This window comes from Calidris pugnax, unplaced genomic scaffold (assembly GCF_001431845.1).
Source record: "Calidris pugnax isolate Ruff unplaced genomic scaffold, ASM143184v1 scaffold44, whole genome shotgun sequence".
Lineage (NCBI taxonomy): Eukaryota > Metazoa > Chordata > Aves > Charadriiformes > Scolopacidae > Calidris > Calidris pugnax.
Window position 1 is genome coordinate 16,499,725 of NW_015094506.1, and position 21,785 is coordinate 16,521,509.

The following is a 21,785-nucleotide window of genomic DNA, read 5'->3' on the forward strand; positions in this document are numbered from 1 at the left end:
GTCCATGGGATACTCATTCAAAAAAAAAAAAAAAAAAAAAGGACTTGAAAATCCCCCGAAATAAATAAACCAACAAATAATGAAATAAATAAGTAAAAAAAAATTAAAAATTGAATAAAAAAGAAAAAATTAAAAGGAAAATTAAAGCAAAAAGCGAAAACAAAAGCGGACCGCCGCCTAAAGAAATAAATAAATAATTTTTTACAAAAAGAAATGAAAAATAATTTAAAATAAAAGACGAAAAAAAAAAAAAAAAAAAAAAAAAAGAGGACTTGAAAATTGGCCCTTTTAAAATACCATGCATTGTATATATATAGTGGTATATACTGTTGTAGATGAGTCTATATAAACTTAGATTATTTTACATGTTGACTGTTGTCCATTTTTCAGCGTAATTGGGATGTAGGCGGTTTCCTAGGAACTTGTGATTACTTGCAGTTTCTTCGTTAATCTGTCATAATGAGTTTCTAATGGGACAACCGTCCTGAAGTATTTCCTGTTTAGATAGACCAGAGGCAGTCCCATGTTGAAGCTGGTGCTTCTGTCCCGCTCTTTTGGGAGAGAGAAAGTTCACAAAGTGAATGTTGTTTTTACTTTTGCGGCTGGAGATAAATTGTCAGCCATCTCTGTTAAGAAGTACTCAGGGCTGTTTTCTTGTGCGGGTGAAAAATTTGGATACAGTGGAAAGATAGTTGTTGGAGGTGGGGCTGGGATTGCTGCACGGGCAGAGGAAGCGCACACCAGTGAGCGCCAGGTTTCTCCTTCGTTCCAGCCAGTGAGGGTTTGCTCAGCAAGTTCCTGATGTGGCTAGCCTATTGAAAATAGAGTATTAAGTTACACTGTGGCAAAAATGCCTTTTTTAGAAGTTGCAAACCGTATCTGTGTAGCTGAACAGCTGCATAGCTAGCCTTTGAGAGAGAGGGAGTTTGGTGTTGAATATTTTTTTTCATTCTTTATACTTGACAGAGGCTCCTAGTGCATTTGATTATCATCTCCTTATTTGTTTGTACAAACAGCTTTGTTAACTCTACTAAAACATGGAAATATATTTCATGTAAGTTATTTTAGAAGATAGTTTAGCAAATTTAGCAAAGGCACAGCATGGGTTCACCCTTATTTAGCTTCGACGGGATTCCTGAAGTGCCTGGTCTGTCTTGAATTTTGGCTTTAGGTGTATTCTGAGTTGATTTTATCCTTGCAGAGGATTTACTTGAGTCTTGGTGACGTTTGACGCAACTACCTTACCTTTGGGGGATCACAGTGACATTTCTTTGAGCAGATGAAACGAGAAAAAAGGCTTTGGACAAGTTGTTCCAAGTGATGCAGTGTGTTTATCAACAAGGTAGAACATGAAATTGTATATGGAAATTACCCAACACTGAATTTTTTAGGATTGTGTATACCTTATGTGCTCCCCTGAGTGATTCCTTCAAACTTCGGTGGATCAGAAAGCAAACCAGTTTCCTTAGCTTGTATGCTGAATACCTTTCTGAAGTCAGAAATTAATTGAGTTGTTTTAAAATGTAGCTCTGTGTCTGTATGTGTGGACCACAGCCAGTCTTCTCCAAAAAGGAGACTTGGAGAGCTGCTTGTTGTTTTTGCTGTTGAAAAGTGACGTTAAAATGCATATACATTACTGATGAGTGTAAAACATACTGTGCTGTCCTTAGGCATTTAAAATGCAAACAGGGTTATCCTGGTTGCCCCGCTTGGGAGCTAGGGCTGTCCTGGGGAGCACTGAGGTGTTCCTTCTGGTAGACCTGTCAAAAATGCTGTCTGACACCTGAAGGGTTCTGGGCACTGGAAGCTGCAGGTTTTGCACCTTGTTATGGTCTGAAGAGATAAAATCTGTATTATAAATTACAGTTTTAAGAAAGAGCAACTGTTTGATATTTACTGTAACAACTTTGGCTAATTTGCTTTGTGCTAGTTTCACTAAAACTCTGTTTAATTGGCTTTTAGACAGTTCTTGGTTTTCTACTAAAATTTTAGTGAGACTGTTGGAATGCTCCACTGAAATCCTGAACCTGCTGCTTTGCAGCCTAAGTCAGCTTCGAGTCTCAGCAGCATTTTTGAAGAACTGAAAATGCTTTTCAATATTACCTAGTCAATTCAGTGAATCATAAGTTTGATCATAAATTGAAAAATTTATTGGGATTTATATTAAAGAATGATAGCTTTTCTTTACCAAGTCTAGGAACAGAAAGTAGGTGTAGCAGTATATTCTTTCCTTCAAAATGGAAAATGGTGAGAAACAATTAGTTACTTTTCCTGTTTATATGTAATTCTTCCTTTATTTAATTGGTTTTCTGTACAAAATATGATTTTGATAAACTACTATATTTACCACATTTAAGATAATTTGATTAATGTTTAAGCAATTCAGAATTCCACTTCTACTTAAATTCTTGGGTATGACATGATTATATTCATTTTTTTTACATATAAAATATATATAAATCTAACTGATGTATCATTCATACTTAACATACTTTTTTATTCTATTACGTTAAAATTGAATTGGGGTTGGAACTAGATGATCTTTAACGTCCCTTCCAACTCAAGCCATTCTTTAAAAAAAAAAAAAAAAAAAAGTTGTTTATTTACATAGATTCTCTTACATAGGAAGGTAAAAAACTCTTAACAGTATCAGCCTTATCAGCTTACTAAAAATATGCTTTACTTCTAATATATTGTATAATCATGAGGATAAAACCACACATGACAAGCGCTAATTGAATGAAGCTTTCATAGGTGTGTAGTTGTAAATTTGAGTGTCTTACTGCTTTTGTGTACCTGTGGTCTTGGTTTCTTCTGTTAAAGATGTAATGTGCAGTAGGAAAGTACACACACAGAGTCTGTCTTGGTTAGTTTAGTATGCTCTATCAACATGTATATATTTTTTTTCCCTTGATGGGATGAAGGGTTATCATTGTTTTCATTAAATTCAATGTTATTGCTTTTATTCTACTCAGCTTTGCCACTTCACTTGGCTAAAATTAGAAAGCAATGAGAACTTCCCCTAGATCCTGCTAAAGCAGAAGATTAAATGTCAGTTGACGACCAGATCACCAACGTAGCCCTTAAGAGCTCACCGTGGAGCCCTGATAGATGTGGCCAGGTTTGCTTTCTTCCAAGGCAGTGTGCATTTTTCCTCTCCAAAGAGCTCAAAGCTGGATAGAGGTGACAGTCACAACCAGAGGAAAAGAGGGGAACTTGGCACATGTAGTTTAAATTAAATCCAAGGGACTTAGACGTGAACAAACCTGTTTGTCTATGTAAACAGATTCTTCTTGTAAGTTTTGTTGATACCTTTTTGTTTTGCTAGATGATTAATTTGATTAAGAAAATATATTAGAGGGTATCAGTATGTAAAGGATTTTAAATAGAAAAGCTACTTCAATGCATGAATTTATTTAGTTGCCCATATGGTAAAAGCAGCTGTTTGCTAATGAAAAAATGTGTTTGAAATATGATTGGCATATTCTTAAATTTGGCTAGGACAGAAATACATCTACTATAGGACACTGCCTTTTCCTGCTCAAATTTAATATTTACACATTGCATGACCATGAAAACTAATTACTATCTGCCAAAATTATAACAATAAATACTTAATGAAAGCATAGCTACATAATGGCACTGCATTTTACAGTATGAAAGTTTTGTTTACTCCTAAAAACCATTTCTTTTCAATGAGTAAAGACTGCTTCCATGCCTGTCAGGAGGTAAATGGGGAGGGTTGTGTATCTATGTCTTACTGAGTATGGTGCATCAGCCACAACTGTTGAAATTGTCTCAGAAAGCAACTGCAAAGGCATGGTGCAGAAGAGTGAGAAAGCCATTTGTGAAATGAATGGGTCTGAAATGAGGCTCCCAAATTGACAGATTTGGTGCTGTTGGATGAATGGTATAGGTTTCAACAACATGTACCTAACATGAGAATCTGTCATATGTGATTTGTACATACCTACCTGCCTAAGCCTTCAGGGTTCAAGACAGCTTATGGATTTGTACATCGCACCGGCTCTAATACCGTGCTGTCAGTCAGACCTTAATTTCTATACTTTGCTCAGTAAACCCATGCTCTTTCACCTGTAGTGTGGTTATAAAGCTGACTAAGAAAGCCGAGTCTACATTTAAAGGCAAGTTCAGTTGTTCCACAGAACGTACTACTTTTGTTTCTAAATTGAAGGAAGCAGTTGAAGCAATTGAAGGAAGCATGAACAGCAGCAGTTGTTTCTCAGATGCTTAATACCATGAGTTGTAAGGGAGATCCTGGTTTGTGTGAAGTTTAGGTGGAGGTTCCTTTGTGTTCAGTATTTTCACCAACTTCATGTCAATGTACTGAGCCAGGACAGAAAAGGGCATTCAGGCAAATGGAACTGCTCCAGTATCAGTATTTTAGTCTTTGAATGCTGTTTGATCTCTTCTCAAATAATTTTGTCAGGGCTAGGATTTTTTTTCCATGATATCTCATTTTTCCAGGTTTGTTTGGGGTTTTTTGGTAGGCTTTTTCTGGGTACTTTTTTGTCAGGTCATCTTGAGAGTTTTCTTTGAGTTGAAATAAACGAATACTTGTAAAGTTTAATATTAAATATTTAGTATGGTAGTTTTAATTAAGAGATAAACTCTAGTGTGGGAATTTCAAGTGTTCCTGAAAATAGATTTCCACACAGTTAAAAAGAAAACAACTATTTATTTGAAAGTAGATTTGCATGTAATACTAGGTAGCCTGGAATAGTTGAGGGTTCTTTTGCAGCAAGAGCAGGAAAGCAGGCATTAGACTGGGTTGTTTTGTTCACATAATGTCTGTCAGAGTGAGTCTCCATCCATTACTGGGATTGCTAACAGGAATGGTAGCATCTCTGGTTATAGTAAATAACATGTTATGGCCAACTCTTCTCTTCTCCATACTTATCTCGGTGGGAGGTTAGAGGACAATAATTCTATCTCTACTTGATACATGCTAAAGCCACTTAAATATATGTATTCTATTAAAGTCCTGATTAAGAACTATGATTAAGCATTCATTAGGGTTTAAATAGTGGGAAGTCCCTATGAAATCAGTTCTATAACACGTAGATTATATCAGTCTCAACAGTGATACATTTTGGTGTTTTTCATGAAACGTGCCTTTAATTAAATTTACAGATTTAGCTATAAATTACAAACTAGCAAAGCTTAAGGGCATGTAAGTAATTTAGTAGTTCAGTGTAACAGAGAAAACAAGGCAGAATTGTAGCACAGAAATTACATTATGCTCTTACTGACTATTTGAGCTAAACAGTTACCGGTTTTGTGTAGCTCCTGGTTTTATCCATCTGTTGGAGCTTCGGTAAAATCTAAGTGAACTTCTATTGAGATATGCTCATGTATATGACAAGGTGTTTACATGATGTGGAATTAATAGCTAGAGAAGTTTGAGTTCTGGAATGATTTGTCTATTTTTGTGAATGTTTGACAGCTCTGCAGCATTTGAATTAAGTAATGATGGTTAATGGGTGCTCAGTGTCAATAATCTCTGCATGCCTTCCCCATGAGACTTGAATGGACATGAAACGTTGCATCAGCTTCAAGTAGTGTCTTCTCCTTAGAAGAGAGCGTCTTTGCCCATCTGCTTTCGCAGGTGTCTAAAGGATTCTTGTTTTCTACACTTAGAATGTTTCCAAGAAGATTCTCTGGAGAAAAGGTTGCGGTCCTGCAGTGGGGGACAGGGTTTGACATTGAAGATTATGCCAGGGTTGACTCATATTCTGGGGTGAGAGAAATACAAACAATAAAGTTCAGACTGCCAGAACATACAGAAACAAAGAGATGCTCTTGAAATTATTTAATTTGAGTTATTGGATATGGAAACTATTACTTTAACAATTTTGTATGGACTGACTTCAGAATTTTAAATAGTAGGCCATTCTTAACTGAAAATAACACACACATGCCTCATACACACATTATTTACAAACAAGTTAAACAAAATAACACTAGTGTAGCAAAAGGGTAGTATTAGTAGTTTATCAAGAATATTTGCAAGGTAAGCCTTTCTGTTTTTACTAGTAAACATAATTTTAAAAAGTAAAATATGTATGCTAATATTTTGCCCCTATGCAGGGATATCCGGTATTACCCCAGCTCAGTGAAAAATAGAAGCTGTGACTTGTGGGTTGGCTAAATGAACACTGGAAAGATTATACTTAATTTAATAATTGAGCAATATTTGTCATCCGTAATACTAGATTAGTGCCTGAAGTTCTGTTACAACACCAAAACTATCCTGTTTCTTACTGTAAACGTGAACATCAACAGCAGCCTTTCCACCCTGGATGAACTATATTTAAAAAAAACACTCAGCAAATGTAAAATACGTGCTTTTCTAGTGATTCCTTAAATAGTAAATAAGTTTAATAATCACTACTATTTCATGACCTAATTTGCTGGTCATTCTTATTACCCTTTATCCTGGAAGTGTTCCCAAATAGTCCGTGAGTCTTAGGACATTGTCATTACTAATCTTAGACTCTTAAGATGTTATGTTTTGTACAAAAACATTGAATTAATGACCTGCAAACACATTTTAGGTCCAAAAAATATTCCTCCTTTGTTCTAGTGGCTGTAACTGCCAGGTTACCTCAAATCTGTAGCTTGCAAGTTAGATACAGCTCAAGATTTCATTTCACACGCCTTACTGCCCCTTCACTTGTTTGTGCTGCCTTCGTAATTAATATGCAGCATAAATATGTTACCTATCAAAAGTGTTAAGTGTAGCTCAAAGTTGCTTTGGATTTTTTGGCCAAATTTCTTTTTATACCTTCTCAATTAATAGTTTATTGAAAGAAAAAGAAAAAAATAAGAAAGAATTGCAATATGGATATGCAATATCTTTTTTTCCCAAGGAGAATGAAGATGACCAGAAGATGTTCATAAACAATGTGATTAATGAACTTTGATGTTCTCTGTCCTAACAAAACCCTTCCTCAAAATCATTGCAGACTGAGACTGATTTTCAAGCCATGGGGATTCTCTGGCGGTGCTGAGCTCACTGGTGGACCAGGGAGAGGACCCAGGCAGAACTGATCATTTTTCAGTTCATGCTGTGACCTGCTTTGTGGCAGCAGCGTTTCAGAGGGCTTATCCTTAAACCACCTTTTCATGACAAGTAGTGAATTTAATTCTCTGCAACCTCTATTCCTGTCTCAATTTCAGTTGAAATTGCTGAAGGAGGGAGGACAGCCAGGTAGACGGAGTGAGTAATGTGATTTCCTTAGGAAGTCTCTACAAATGAGAAAGTAGGCTAAAATGTGTTGTAAATGTAAAAATGAGAGTGGTAGTAGTGGTTGCAAATTTAGAAATGTGTTCTTTGAAGTGTCAGTTTGAAACAAGAAGCCTTAACACGGGGTTTGTAATGGGTGAAATTTCACAGTAAAACAAAGTCTTGGGGTTTTGATTGTGGAATTGGGACACAAAGATGAGTTTCAGAACTTCTCTGAATATAAAAAACATTTTAATCTAACCAAAGCAAATAAGTCTTCTTTAATCAGATAAAGATAATTATTTATTGCTGCCCTTTAGTTATTTATTTGATTTTAAATTCTAATTGCTTTTCTGATCCACTTTAGATCCAGTTCAGCAAAGTATGTTGGCATAGGGTGTGGTATGTGATGGCAAAGGGAACAAGCAATCCAGGGTGAAGAGAACAGGAACCGCTTTTAACCTGCTCTGCTGCTAGGTGTGGATGCACTCCCTTGATTTTGATTCTTGGGTATGTTAACAAAAATGCTAATGTCCTGCTTAGTTCCATTGGACTCCGTTCATGAAATAAAGCAAAGGAAGGGATAAACTGTTCTCCAGGCCACTGCGTGAGGTCTTTCTCCTGTTTCCAGTGTTCCCACAGGAGTTCAAAATGGTTGTTTGGATTGTTTGATCCCTCTAGGTCTGATATATTATTCTGTGTTCATATTTTTGACTCCTCTCAGTACTAAGAGTAAATAAGGAAAAATGAAGCGTAGTGACAGAGGTTAAATATACAATGTTTATTTTCTGCTATTAGAGGCAAAATATCTTAACTTGTATAATAGATCAGGATGCTAATCAGGTAACAGTAAAAGGGCAGGTTTAATCTCTGTGTAGAAAATACTGGTCAAATATCAAATGTCTAAACCTCATTAGATGGCATTACCTCATTAGATCTCATCATTGACGAAAAACAATAAAAATTTAGTCCAGTGTAAGTTACATGCTGTGTAACTGCTGCATGCATGTGGGACAGCAGTCTAACTGATTGCTTGTCTCTTTCCCTATGAGATTTCTGATTTTTTTTTAAAAAAACACAGACTTGTTTTTCCTGTCTTCTGGGGAGGAGTGCTGTCTGCTGAATTCTTTGGGTGGTTACTCACTGAGGGACCAAGCACTCTAGATAGCTCTTCGAAAGATACCTATTTTAAAGGTTACTTACTAACTTAGGTCTACCCTTCACCTGTGTATTTAACACCTGATAGTAAGGACTGCCATCCGGATCCTGTGCCACTCGCACTGGGATACAAAGTCCTGGTGAATACAGTAAAAATTCAGCATGTTCAACAGGCATCTGGGGATCCCCTTCCAAGTGATCAGGAAGTATTTCTGGGAAAAGGTTGTTTCATTTAATGTAGGCAGGTTGTTTCCAGGACAAGTTGGACCTACCTAGGGTGGGTTGGTGTGGGAGCTGCAACGCTGTTGATCTTTGCTGGTTTTTTCAGTCCAGGTTTCAGGTGGTTGTACAAACAGAAAGCGGTTTTCTTTCCTGGGCCTTAATATACTTCCTTTGAGATTTCATCTCTGTTCTTATCAGAAGAGGTAACCAGACTTTGTATTATCAACTTTGCTTTGTTTTGCTTCCTTTATGACTAATTAGTCCAGTTGCTAAATTAGTTCCCAAAGGAAACGAGGTTTATGTGATTGCAATGTCCAGCTGTTGCTCTGTTTGGGGCCCGTTGGCTAACTTCCATCAAATTTGGCAGGGTAATGAGTGCTTCATGCAGAAATGCTGCCTTTGTACCAGTTTGTGGAGTCTGGGAGTGGGCTGGAGAGACAGGGCATGGATGAAGGAGAGCTTAAGCTCCCATGCCCTTGTGCTCGCCCAGGAGCTGGTTGGTGTGTGCGCTCTACAGATTTGGTGACTGTTGTTTCACTGAGTGGTAGCTGAGGCTCTAGGTGGAAACTAAGGACTGCGAAGGGAGAGACTGGAGATGAGGAGATGAACGCCAAGAACCAAGATTAATCCTAGAAGGATTTTAGCAGAGGCGGGAGGGGGGAAGAGCTGTTGGTGTCTGTCCTTGGTGCGGAGACTGGGACAGAAGTCACTGTGGGAATTTGTCTTTTTGATTCACTGTAACATCAGAAGAACTCTTTGTTATTTACGACTTGTGTGTACGTTGCTTTTTCCTTTGTAATAGCTTTCAGGCTGAGGTCTAGAAGGGCAGACTTTTCGGAGGCTGTTGCTTTAAGTTTATCATGGTGTTCTGACAAGTCTTCTTTTGGGGGTTGAGATGTCAGTTTTTAACAACAGAGACACTTCTGGCACTTGATAAATGCTGCTTTTAGAAGAGACTACGAAGATAGTGCGGTGACAATTGGCGTAGAAATGGAAAAACATTGAGATAAAGGTTTTTTATAACATTTATTTCTTGGCTTTCTGACTTAAGGTGCGTACTGATAGTCAGAGGTGTCTCTCATATGGAAAGTGCTGAGAGTGATAGGGTCAGTCAAACACCTGCCTGCGATGCTGTTAAGGGGAAAAAAGGGACAAGGATGTATTATATACGTGTTCTTCAGCAATAGGATCAATTGCATTTGCTTTTCTTCACCTTAAGAAATGTAATAACCTTCTTGGAGGGCACAGTGAGTTCTCTATAAAATATTTCAGGTACAAGACTCTTTTTAAAGTAATTTTTGTTTGAGGAAGCTCAAAGGTCATATTTTTTAAATTATACAGCTGTCTTCCATTTCATGAACTTCAGCTTCTGTGGCTCCTGTTGTCCAATAATAAATTTATTAGAAGAGTTGTTCAGATTGTATAATCAGTTACGAGGAACATTTTTTAAGCCTCACAAATGTGACCACTAGTAGTGCCAGTACTCCCCCATTTGCATATGCATAAATTCTTTTATTATCTTAATAGTTACTCTTCTATTATCCTAATATATATAATCTCACAGATCGTTTATCTTTGCTTGTCATGAATGCGCAACCTCTGATAGTACATGAGAAGTGTATTTGAACTCTCCTGATTCTTGCCATGTATGGCACAATAAACTGCCCAAATTTGGTCAAATATTTTTAGCCACTTAGTCATATGTCTTTTAATGTGCTGCATATGTAAGCTTTTGATTCACTTAGCAACGGTATTTTTATGAGTATGTCTTGCCAGTTTTTCTTATGTATACTTGAAAAACGGGCAAGGATTGCTCTGTCTTGGGTTCTGTCACAACCAGATGGTCTGGCTTTTTTGTGTGTGCGTTTTTTGTGTTTTTTTAATAGTGCTAATCAATTTTAAAGTATCCTTTTTTCACAGATTATGACTTTTAGAGAATTTAAAGATACATGAGTATGCAGCGTATTGAAATGTAATATTAAAAGACTTATATTTAAAAAATGTTTAGGCAATTTCAAAGTTTTCTGATACGAGTTTATTTTCCTTATAATAAATTGGTGAATATTGTGCTATACATAGGATATCAATATTCAGGCAACTTGGATATCCAGAAAAAATGGATATGTGGTATGTGTGAAATATGGCTAGGGCAATGTTTGTGTTAAATGTAAGCATTTGTGTTTCTTGAATTTCTTTTCCCCGAGCTGAGTTTTGATGTCTTGCATTTAGTTCCTTTTCACTTCAGTAACAAAATGCCTTGCAGAGAGGCGATTCTTTTCTTTCAGAGCTTGATACTAGCATGTAAGTATTGTACGCAGATGATAGATGGAAGAAATTGAAGACAATATGCTCGAGGAATTTGTAGTCTTTATTGTTGAAGTATATTCATCAATTATTTGATTAAAAAATTACTGAGTTTAGAGGTGGATATGACTGAAGATAATTCAAAAAATCCTTTAGGAAAGCAGTTTTCAAGAATACTTGAAAAGTTAGGAAGGTTTTTGAATGTTTTCACTCAAGAACGTGGTTTTGGTTTTGATTGAAAAACAAATAATGCAAGCAGTGGACTGCAGTCTAGCAGCAAGTTTACGGATGAACAAGTCCAGATGAGGCTCGTTGTTGAAACAGTTCTGTGTTACATTCTAAACAAAGCCTTAAGTTCGTACCTAATAAAGCAAATGGGGTCAAAGAGGGATAATTTCTTGCTGTTTTTGTTTGGCTGCTTAAACGGGGCAGCAACACTTCTCTCACGGTGTGACTGTTCCCTCAGCACTACAGAATGGAGGAAGGCTTTGGGATTCACCTTGTAAGGCACAATTCCTTAAATAAGGAAATCTGAGATTTTTTTGCCATAATAAAGCAGTATATCATTTTCAGCCTTTATTGCTGTAGAAGTATTCTGAAAAGTAAAATTTATACCTTAATTGCATTTAATTAAAGGCATAATTCTCTAGAAGGATTTAGGAGTCCGGCAGTAAAAGTCCTCATTTCAGCCTTCTGGTTATGCAGTATTGTTGATTTATTAAGCTAAAAAATTAATCCCAGTCTTGTGGGGTCTAGCTGTTCTGAGTCCTCGCTGTCCTGAAATGCAGAGGGACTTTTCTCTCGGTTGCTCTGCCCTTTTAAGGGCAGCAGTATGGAAGTTGGCAAGAAAACTCACTGAGCACCCTGTGAGAAAAATACTCAAACGCAGAGAAGAAAGGCAAAATAGGAGCCAGTCAAGATGGAGATCTGGAGAGCAGCAGTGGTTCTGCATCTGGGCAACAGTGTTTGCTTGGTAATTAAGACGTGCACAAAATATAATGTCTTTGCATTGTGCCAAATTGATCCTCAATTAAGTTTATAAACAGCAGTGATTAATTGACTGCTAAAAGATGTATGGTGGTATAGAATATGCTGCAGTAGAAAACAGCACAGGGGTGTTGAAATGCAACGTAGCATCCCCTTCTGTACTCCTTACTCTCAACTGCATTATAATTGAAACTACATTATGGTGTTTTCCAAACTGCTCCCCATCTTTTGGTCACAACAATTCTGCTTCATGGTGTAGCTGTTTATTCCATTTTAATATCCTCTGGAGTGACTGAGCTGGGCCTGGGGTGGAACGAGGGCCTGAGGGCTTCATAAAGGGATCCGCTTCATACTGGAGAACAAGGTTGCAGTGGGGATTGTAAATGGCTTCTCAGAAAACCCGAACAAATTTACATGAAGAAATCATATTTGTTGTTTTTGTTAACCTCTGTTTGAATTTGTTTATTTAAGGATTTTTTCACAAGTCTGTAACACCTGCTGCTTTTCTGTCAAATTCTTCTTGTCTTGCTGTCAAACCCCAACAAATAAACCCTACTCCCTCGTCAGACTTTAAGATACCTACCTTTTTTTTTCTTGAAGATGTTGCTTAAAGATGCACAATATTGTAGAACACCTTTAATATGAACTTATTTCTTAAATCTTTCTTTCTTTATAGGCTTGTATAGACGATAACGTAGATATGGTGAAATTTCTGGTGGAAAATGGAGCAAATATTAATCAACCAGATAATGAAGGCTGGATACCTCTACACGCAGCTGCTTCCTGTGGATATCTTGATATAGCAGAGTAAGGCTTTTTCCTCTTATTTTGGAAATACATGTATTTTGCTAATATATTGTCAGAGGGGCACTTGAAGCAGATGACACTCTTTTTAGTTGCCTCTGGGATGTGTAGTGAGAGAGGATGCTTTTATAATGTGTTTTGGTTGTGAAGTGTGCTGTGTATCTAACCATTTGTACATTGCATTTTCTCTTTTTAGCTTTCTTACATTGTATCTTAGGTAGCTGTAAGATGTAAACATTTAAGACTACTCGTGACTGTCGGATGATTTTTTAAGAATTATTTTCTTCTGTAGAAAGGTTGTTACGGGTGGGAGGCATGGAGAGAAAGTTTCAATTCACGTTTATTAGTAGTCTGAAACATCCCAGGATAAATTTATGTGTAGGAGATTAATTTTGCAATTGCATCTGCAGTCTTGAAACTTTCAATTTTCAGGTGTGGTATAAAGTGGTGACTTTTGCTAATTATTTTGGCTGTGGAGCAAAATCTTACAGTTGAAGTTAGAAGCCTGTTATGGTATTAGCTAAAGCTTACTCAGTACTAAATTCCAGGAGTGTTTTTGTTGTTATTCTTGAAACTTGTTGAGAGCCACTGAAGATATGCTAAAATCAAACTTTTCCAAAGGTTGTTTGTCTTAACCTGAAGTAATTACTGATTGGAGAAAACGTGTGGCATATGTTGTTCAGCATGCTGCTCTCGCAGCAAAGAAGGTAATAGTGTCTTTCTAATGGACCTTCAGGTAAACACAGGGTTCATTAATTCTGCTAAACTCAGTGTGATGTCTGATCCAGTGTGAGACTTGGATAAAATATAAAATAGTATTTTATCACATAATAAAGTTACTCTACTGTCTACAGTGGTGAAAGAGGGAAATTATATGTTTCAAGGATCGTTTATTGATGGTCAGTGAGTTTGCCAGGTTTAATTGCTTGAATCTTAAGGAAAATGAACAATTCTGGAGACTCTTTTGTATATTGTTTTAACTGGAAAAGTTCTTTTTTTGGGTGTTCGTACAGTGAAGTGCTTTGTGTATCCTTTTTATAACTGGGACGCTGTGTGACTGTTGACTTCTGTAATCTGCCTTTCTACACTATGCTGATGTTTGATGCTGTAATCTCCCTTGCATGCACGCTGGAAGTCTTTACTTGTTGGCTACACTATGACAAGAATTCCCCTACAAACTGGGGTAATATAAGCCTTTCTTCAGTTTAGTGAAGATAAAATGCCTGCCTTTTTCCACAATAGAAAAAAGTTTAATAAATGTTCTTGGTTTGGCATTGCAGCCTAAAGTAGGGAGATGTTCGGTAGAGAGAGAACAAAGTCTCTTGTCCACAAGACAGTTTTTCGCTATTGACTTGAATATCCGTAGTCTATGAAGACTATAAGCTGTTATTTATTGTCTCAGACTGGTATAGGACCTGTCTGCATATTCTCTTTTTTTTTTTTTTTAAATGAAGTTATTGGAGTATAATCACATGGGATGTGGGACATCTAAGATGTTGGAAGAGCAGTGTTTTTAAGGTGCAAGGACTTTTGAAGATAAGTTGTTAAAATGAATTTCCACATACAGCTGGGAAGGGTAACCTCACCTGAATGGAGCAATATTTATATCTGGTCAGGACCATAGTAAACTTTTCTTCAAAGATTTTCTTTAAACTGCTTCTCCAGGAGCAAAGCTTCAAATAATTTACAAAACTGACAGCAGAATTTGCAGCTGAGGCAAAACCCGTGGAATATGACAGGATGATAGAATAAATTATCAAAGGTTAGAAATTTCATTTTTATTTAGCCATAGTACACACTGGGTCCAGCATCTGCTTTAGTGACAACACCTTTCTTGGGAAGCATGAGAATGTGTCTTTGTGTGTGTCTGTATCCAACGAGTTTCATTTTTAGCACTAAATTTTCAGGTTGATGGAAGGGATCTTTTACTTTGGGTGAACTAGGGAGCTTATATATAGATCTGAAAAGATTACAGCTAATAGCTTGTAATCTTTCTGTCCTATATGATATGGACTAGCGTTTTGGTACAGAACGTCTTCTGTTCATTTCCTATTTTCTCACAAGGTGCAAAAGAAAAAAGAGTCATGGGTTCTGGTGTTTCCAAACTTTGTTAACGAAGGGCTGGGGAGAGTCTGACCTGTGCTTCCCTTTCTTCTCCTGTGGAACTGCCTGTTGTACAGCTTTGTAGAGCTTCTCAAGTTGGAAACTCAGCAATCTGTTTCTGCTTCCTCTGCTGCCATCTTAAGTCTTCTTAGGGCTTTCTTCAGATGTAAATAACTGGAATTTATTTCCCTTGAAATAGCACAATCTGTAAAATCCTCCAAATATCCAAATTTAATTAATATATTGATTTTGTTTACAATGCTTACAATTTTACAATTCACAAGAAAAATGTGGCATGATGGCAGACTTTCACTATTTCTGGTTTTCATGTCTCAAAATCTGAAATTAACAGAGCTAGGAGCTATTTTCTGTTATGAAATGCCTTTCTATGCTTAGAATGTAATTTAGGGACTTCATAGCACCAAGTATGTCCTCTCTGACTGTGTTCACCTTTCAGCCTTAATATTCTTCATGTATGTGTGCACATCACTTTCTAGGCTTAGAAGAGGGGGAAGGAAAGCAGAAGTTCTGTTACTGGTGCATGGTAACTCTTGTATGATTTGTCTCTGGAGTAAGAGTCTATGAAGGAAAACTGAGTGGAGTGTGTTGGAGTTCGCAGGTCTACTAATGGGATATGCAACTTTGGTTCTGCTTTCAAAATGAAAAAAAAAATCCCAACCATTTAATCATTACCAACCTTTATAGTCCAATCTTTATTGTAGTTTTTCTTCTCCTGATGCTCGTTTGTCCTCCATAGGATTATATTTGGGATGGTCAATGTACAGAGTGAGCAAGGTTTCTGTTCAGACTGCTTTGTAATTGAATCCATGCACAAACAGGTCGCATGTTCTTCCTACATGTCCTATGCATTTGCTACCAACACCCATTTCCTATTGTGTACAGTAAATAGGAACGACTGGGAGTCATTCCTCTGTTACTACAGAATGGTGCCTGCCTATCTGATCAGTGCAGGAGCCTTCCCATCTCACTGTGCTTTCACCGAACACCTCATCCTCTCGCCCTATTAAGGTACACATTTTTTTTAAGTAGCACCTGCTGCTGCTCAGATGTTCCTGAGTGAGTGCACCCATTTGCTGGAGATCTGGGAGAAGTATAGGATGTGTAGGTGGTAGGGAGCTTCTCCAAAAAAGCCCTGGATGTCTCAGGGAGCCACAGGTTCAGCCATGTTTTGGTGCTGGTCCCATGCTAATTGCTGGTGGGATGAGTGAATTTGTTGCACAGCCTCTACTCATTGGAGTTTTTATTTTGCTTCCGCTAACTGCAGTGTCTGGCCAATGGACATTGTATTCTCTGTCCCTGTCATCCTCCACTGTGCTCACCAGTCCTATGGCATCTTCTCCCAGCAGCGTCTCCCATCCCATTTCAGTTTTCTGCTCCTTTGGAACAGCTGTCTTTTCTTGAAGATGCTTCCCATCTCCTCTAAAAAATGCATCTTCCAGTTTAAGGTTAGTCATGTAGAAACCCACTTCAGATGAAATACAGCAAGAGAACATTGTTTAGCGTGAAATAAGGTGTTAGCTGTTTGCAGATGGAGAGTTGTGCTGTAAAAGCAAAAACTCTGCCATGGACTGCAACTGCTCCTTTTGTTTCTCTTGTTGTTTCTGAGATGTGTAAATGCTGGGAGTGCTTCAGCTTACTGGAAATTCTTTGAATAGTTTAATTTTAGAATTGCCTACTTAACTTAGTGTTCATCTAGCTTATGACCGTGTGAATTAGCTTACAAGTAATTGCAATATGAACATGTTTTAAATTAAAATTCTTCAAAATTACCAAAACAGGTGGATTTTGTATAGCATGTTCTCTTTTTGTATTCTTCTCCATTTCTTTTCATTTACAGAAAGCTTTGCACAAAGGAGCCTTTTTTTTTTTTCTCCAGTGTGTTAGTATGAATTTAAAAGGCAGCATCAAATGCTTTGAAAAATTATAGTTATGTGGAAACAAACTTAAATGCAGGAGGATTTCACCAGAAATTTTGTGTGCCTTCTTTGAGATGGTGTTTAATGGGTAGGACCCTTAAATTCACCTTTGTAAAACTATTTAGGTGTATATAATGAATCTTTTTTATCCGATAGATCTCTTGTACAGTTTAAAAGCTTGTATATTATTTCAGTGTCAGGGAATAAACAAATTCCATTTTAGAATGCAAAAAATGTAGTGGAAAAATGGCGCAAAGCATTTAAGAAACAGAATTTCAAAATGCTTGCTTGCTTATTTCTCTCTGTTCTGTACCAGATTAATGTAAAAAAATCTGAAATGGTAGAAATTTCTGTTCAAAAACTAAAGTTTGTGTTAAAAATATATTTTCATGTGGGATTTGTACCATGCTTGGTTGTGAGTTGATGTATTTTGAAACTTGTTTGCAGGTATTTAGAGGTCATAATACAGTTTTACTGCTGAAATATGAATGCCTTTTCATTTTCCCCAGAATGAAAGAAGGTACATCTTCCAGCAAGTATAAGAAAAGCATTTTTCAAAAATAACATAGAAGTCAGTGACAGTTGCACTTTTCGTGCAAAAAAAACAAGGGGGAGGGAGATGTCCCCTCAGGGAAGAATAGGGTTTTTATACTTTCATATACATCTACTACATCTGAGTAACAGTCTGCCAAATGTTGCTGTAGATACTAAAATGTCACGTGGGTTCAAGGGATGAGAAATCTACTGAGGGTGGATACATAAAAAAGTACAAATGCACAATACGTATATAAAAATCAGATCTGGTTCAGCAAATCCAGGAAAATAGTTGGAGTTTGGAAAGGTATTACAGGAAAAGTAGCATGTATTTGCCCTGGTCTTGTTTTCCCTCAAGATGTGCTCACTTTTGGCTAAATGTTAAATTGATGTTTGGCCTAACTCAGTATGGTTTCTTTTATGTTTGGGAGGCATGTTTGATACATATATTTACACATACAGACCCTAAGACTTAGCACAGTTTCAAAATACATTATTTTAGAAATTTTAAAGCCTGAAGCATATGATTTCAGTTAGAAAGAGAAAAACTTCTTAAGTTCAGAGCCTCTTCGCTCAGGTAATTTAGGAAGAGAACCAGCAGCTTGAGCAACTCTACTACTCTGCTCACTTTCCTTCCTGCCCAATGTTTCCTATTTTGTATCCTCTCCTTCCCCTAATATTTAAAGCACATTTTAAAAGGCTTGTGTGTAGCCACTACCTTATTGCTGACGCCCGTCTGTTTTTCCAGACTGCAGATACCTGAAAGTGAACCCAGCCAAACTAGTTTGCTGAAGCCTCAGCAAGACGTGGTCCCAAGATCTCTCTATTTTAGGAACAGTCCATTAAGACTAATTGAGTGATCGCTGTCACGGAGGAGTGAGAGACAGTCCTATAAACCTGTAGTTGAATACATAGATATTCAGTGATAGGTGGTTTACTTGCAGCTCTAATTGCCTTGCGGAGACTGCTGTGCGTGCTGGGTGGTGGGTACTGATTCCTGCCCGTGGTAGAAGGATGGGACCAGCGCTCATCTGGCCACAGCTAGCGAAGGGAAATCAGTGCAGTGTCACAATATGCTTCATGGGATCTAACTTGAGACTACTGCAGAAATACACAGTTGCTCCTTCCTCTCCTTGGTTTTCCCTCCTCCATAGGCTCTTACCCCCTCTCTTGCGTTATCTAATGATCTAATGAGCACACAACAATGTGGGAACTCTTAGGGTAAGACTAGCCTTCAGGGGGTTTGTAGGGTTTATGCTCTTTTGAATCAGTGAGCTGACCTGGCTTGCCAGCAGCCATTGGCATAGATATGTGGGTATTAAAAAAAAAAGTCTGGGCTGTTTTTCAGACCTAGCCTGTGCCTCTGATCAGAAATCTGGCTGTGGAGGGCTGCCTCTGCTCAGGTGGAGTCCTCGCCTCCACCTCTCACCTCAGGAGCCTGAATTAGCTGGTACTCTCGAATGTTCTTCCATGATGTCTGAGGGTGGTTGTGCCACAGAATATGTTTCAAAGCAATTGTTTCCTAATCCGTTTCTCTCTAATTTTTGAAAACTTGAATACCTGAAGCTCTTACTTACTGGAGTGTTTTTAATCTAAACCCTTTTAGTGTAACCCTAGAAGAGCAAGATATTATTTAGGCAAAGCAGACTGAAAAAAATGTCACGGGGAGCTCCCATCTCCTTCAGCATTGTTCCCAGTTGTGGTTTTACTTGAGTACAAAGTGATGTTATTAGTGTTAGATTGAAAAATGGATCTTTGGAGGGTAATTGGAAGTTTGGATTTGTGAATAGCACGGTGAAGTCGGTGGTGTGATGTAAACCACATGCAAACTGCATATGCAAAGTGATACAGGATTTGGTCTGGTAAAGGTGCTACAAGGTGAATGAAACTTTTGTCAGGATTCAAGATGTTACTTTAAATGACACAAGGAAACGTTAACTGGAGGAGTAGAATTAAAAGGTAAAGGAACAAAGATAAAACTTGATACAGCCAACTCAGGAAATAAGAAGAGGACTTCAGAAGGATATATTATAAAACAAACGTGACAAAATAAAAGCAGGAAAAGAAGATTTATTCTCAGCCAAAGAAGAGCAGCTCTTCTAGAAGAATGACTGACTTCTTACAAGTTGACACTGGTAAAGACGCAATGTTTGAGAGCTGTGAAAAGGTCACTGCAGGCTTTGGAAGATTGTTGCAGTTAATTCATTTCTATTTGCTGCCTTGTTTCTTTCTGGAAGAACAGATTGGGAAAAAGTGTTAATGAGAGTGTTAAAAGAGAAAATATGCTACTATGGTAGTCTGTCTGCCCCCCCAGTCAAAGTGCCATGCTTGTTCTTTATTGGCAATGTAAAAATATCTGCAAGGAAAAAGCTAAATTCCGTAAGAGAAAAATAATAGAGAAACTTGGAGAAGATCAGTGAGCTAGTATCAGTTGGCATTTCTTTTATGAAGATGTATTGTGGCATTATACTGTTTTTGGCATGTTTTTGCTGCATGTATGTATGTCCTAAGAATAATGCAATGCTAATTAAGTTATTTAGGTTGATGGTGAAATCCCCTTTTTAAAATTGTATCATTATGTGGTAGAGTTTAATCTTTTGTACTGTGTAGTTGTGATCTGATGTTTTGATAAAAGCAGCTGGCAGGAATACACAGTAAGATATGGTCGATGGGTTAGAGGAAATTATAGGACCTAATTGATTTGATGCCTGTTTGTTCAACTGCGGGAGTCGGGGAGAGCTGGTCACTGCAGGATGCACAAGGACAGTGGGTGCTCTGTAGCTGCCTTCTTCAGATTGGATTACTGTGTGCATCTCCACTTCTGACCCTAAATATTTGTTAGTAAATTTATTGTGTTTCTGTTCTTGTAAAGGTAAATCTGCTAGATCATGAAGTTCAGAAATACCTTCTTCAGAGACATATGATTTAGTGGAAAGTATCTTTTTTTCTTCTAATGTGCCCAGTGTAAAGCTCAGAGCGCTCTGATTTTTGGCTGAAAAGGAGTTTAAAAGTGCAGCTCATGTCTAAAAAAACCCCATCATGCCTTGAGAAGTGATGTGCAGGAGAGATCTTAATTGTTTATCACAGAGCATTGGTTTTGCTGGTATCCTGAGAACAATTTAGAGTACATATCTTACCTACAAATTCTGAAGTTAAATGTGAGCATCTGAGTGATACATGTGGAAGAGAAGACATATGGAAGAGTGATACATATGGAAACTGGGAGCTCGGGTAGATTCCTGAGAAACATAATGCATCAGGTCCTCCCTGGATGATGGCTCGTAACTGCCTGTTGACACCGATCAACTTCTATTTTTAAGTGTGACTGGAACATGGGGAGGCAGCTCTAGATACATGAGCAACCAGGTTTTGAATTGAGCAAGTGTTGGTAAGTACAGCATAATGTCACTTGTGAGGGCCTCATCAACTAATTAAAATTTTTGGTTTAGAGAGAGGAGGTGATAGTTTCTTTTTACACTATAGAATCTATGGAATTGTTAGTTCCATTAAATACCGAATATAGAATTTATTCAGTTATCAGATATAAAATTAATTAAATTAAAAATAAAGTCCTTTTCTATGAGAAAGCAGGGGTGTAATATAGGTTGTCACTTCCATGTATCTCAGTTTTTATTTTCTTTGAGCTTTTTTCTCTATTGTGAGTTTGACCCTATTCTGCCACATATGGTAGATTTTCTAATGACACTAAAGCAACTTATGGCCCACTTACCCTTTCTTACAGCTGTGTCTTTTGTTGGATATCCTAAACTACGTCATTTCAGTGCAAGTGATCCTAATCTGTGTGTATTTTTCTAGTCTTACCCATGACTGAGGCAGGATAAAAGCTGCTTGAATTCTTCTGAAATCCATGTAAATATAGTGTGGTATTTCTGGAGACATAAGGCTGCTGAGCATTGATGAGAATGAGTTATTTGTATACAAGACACAAAAATACAGTATTTTCGCTATAAACAGCAGGTATAGCAGGAAAAAAGTATGAAAAAGGAATGACTTGAACCCTCTTGATTACAAATGAGGTACTGCTTATCAAATTTAAATACAGAGTTTCTTTCGGAAGAAGAGTGTTTTCAAGGAAGTTCAAAGTGAACTGGACAGGTAAACAACTGCTTTGAATTCCAGATTGCTGATACCTAATGAGGGGTGAGACCGAGTTCAGTACTACTGGGTGATGCTAAAAGCTGCACTGTGATACCAGTGTTGCTTCATAGAGAGATTTGCTCACTATATTGTTGCATAATGTAATTACAAACAAGATAAGTTCTGTGATGTAGCGATTCTATCTATGCTAATATCTGTTTAAGCACAGTAAAAGAATTGATCTTGGTTTAAATTTTTCTGATGTAAATGCCAACACGTGGCTGTTGGAGGACATTAAGGTTGTTAAGTTAGGTCCACATTCAAAACTTCCACTGAAATAGAAAGCAGCAGTTAAAAATCAGAATTTGGGGTGCTACTATAGCCAAATC

General features: G+C 37.4%; 1 protein-coding gene across 9 annotated transcripts in view; it reads left to right on the forward strand.

Moving 5' to 3' along the window:
* PPP1R12A (protein phosphatase 1 regulatory subunit 12A) overlaps positions 1 to 21,785 on the forward strand; it is a 117,154-nt gene that overhangs the window by 30,076 nt on the left and 65,293 nt on the right. For all 9 annotated transcript variants that reach the window (XM_014963642.1, XM_014963644.1, XM_014963640.1 and 6 more), the window contains exon 2: positions 12,597 to 12,727. In XM_014963642.1, coding sequence (XP_014819128.1) covers positions 12,597 to 12,727 — 131 coding nt within the window. The remainder of the gene's footprint in view (positions 1 to 12,596; positions 12,728 to 21,785) is intronic.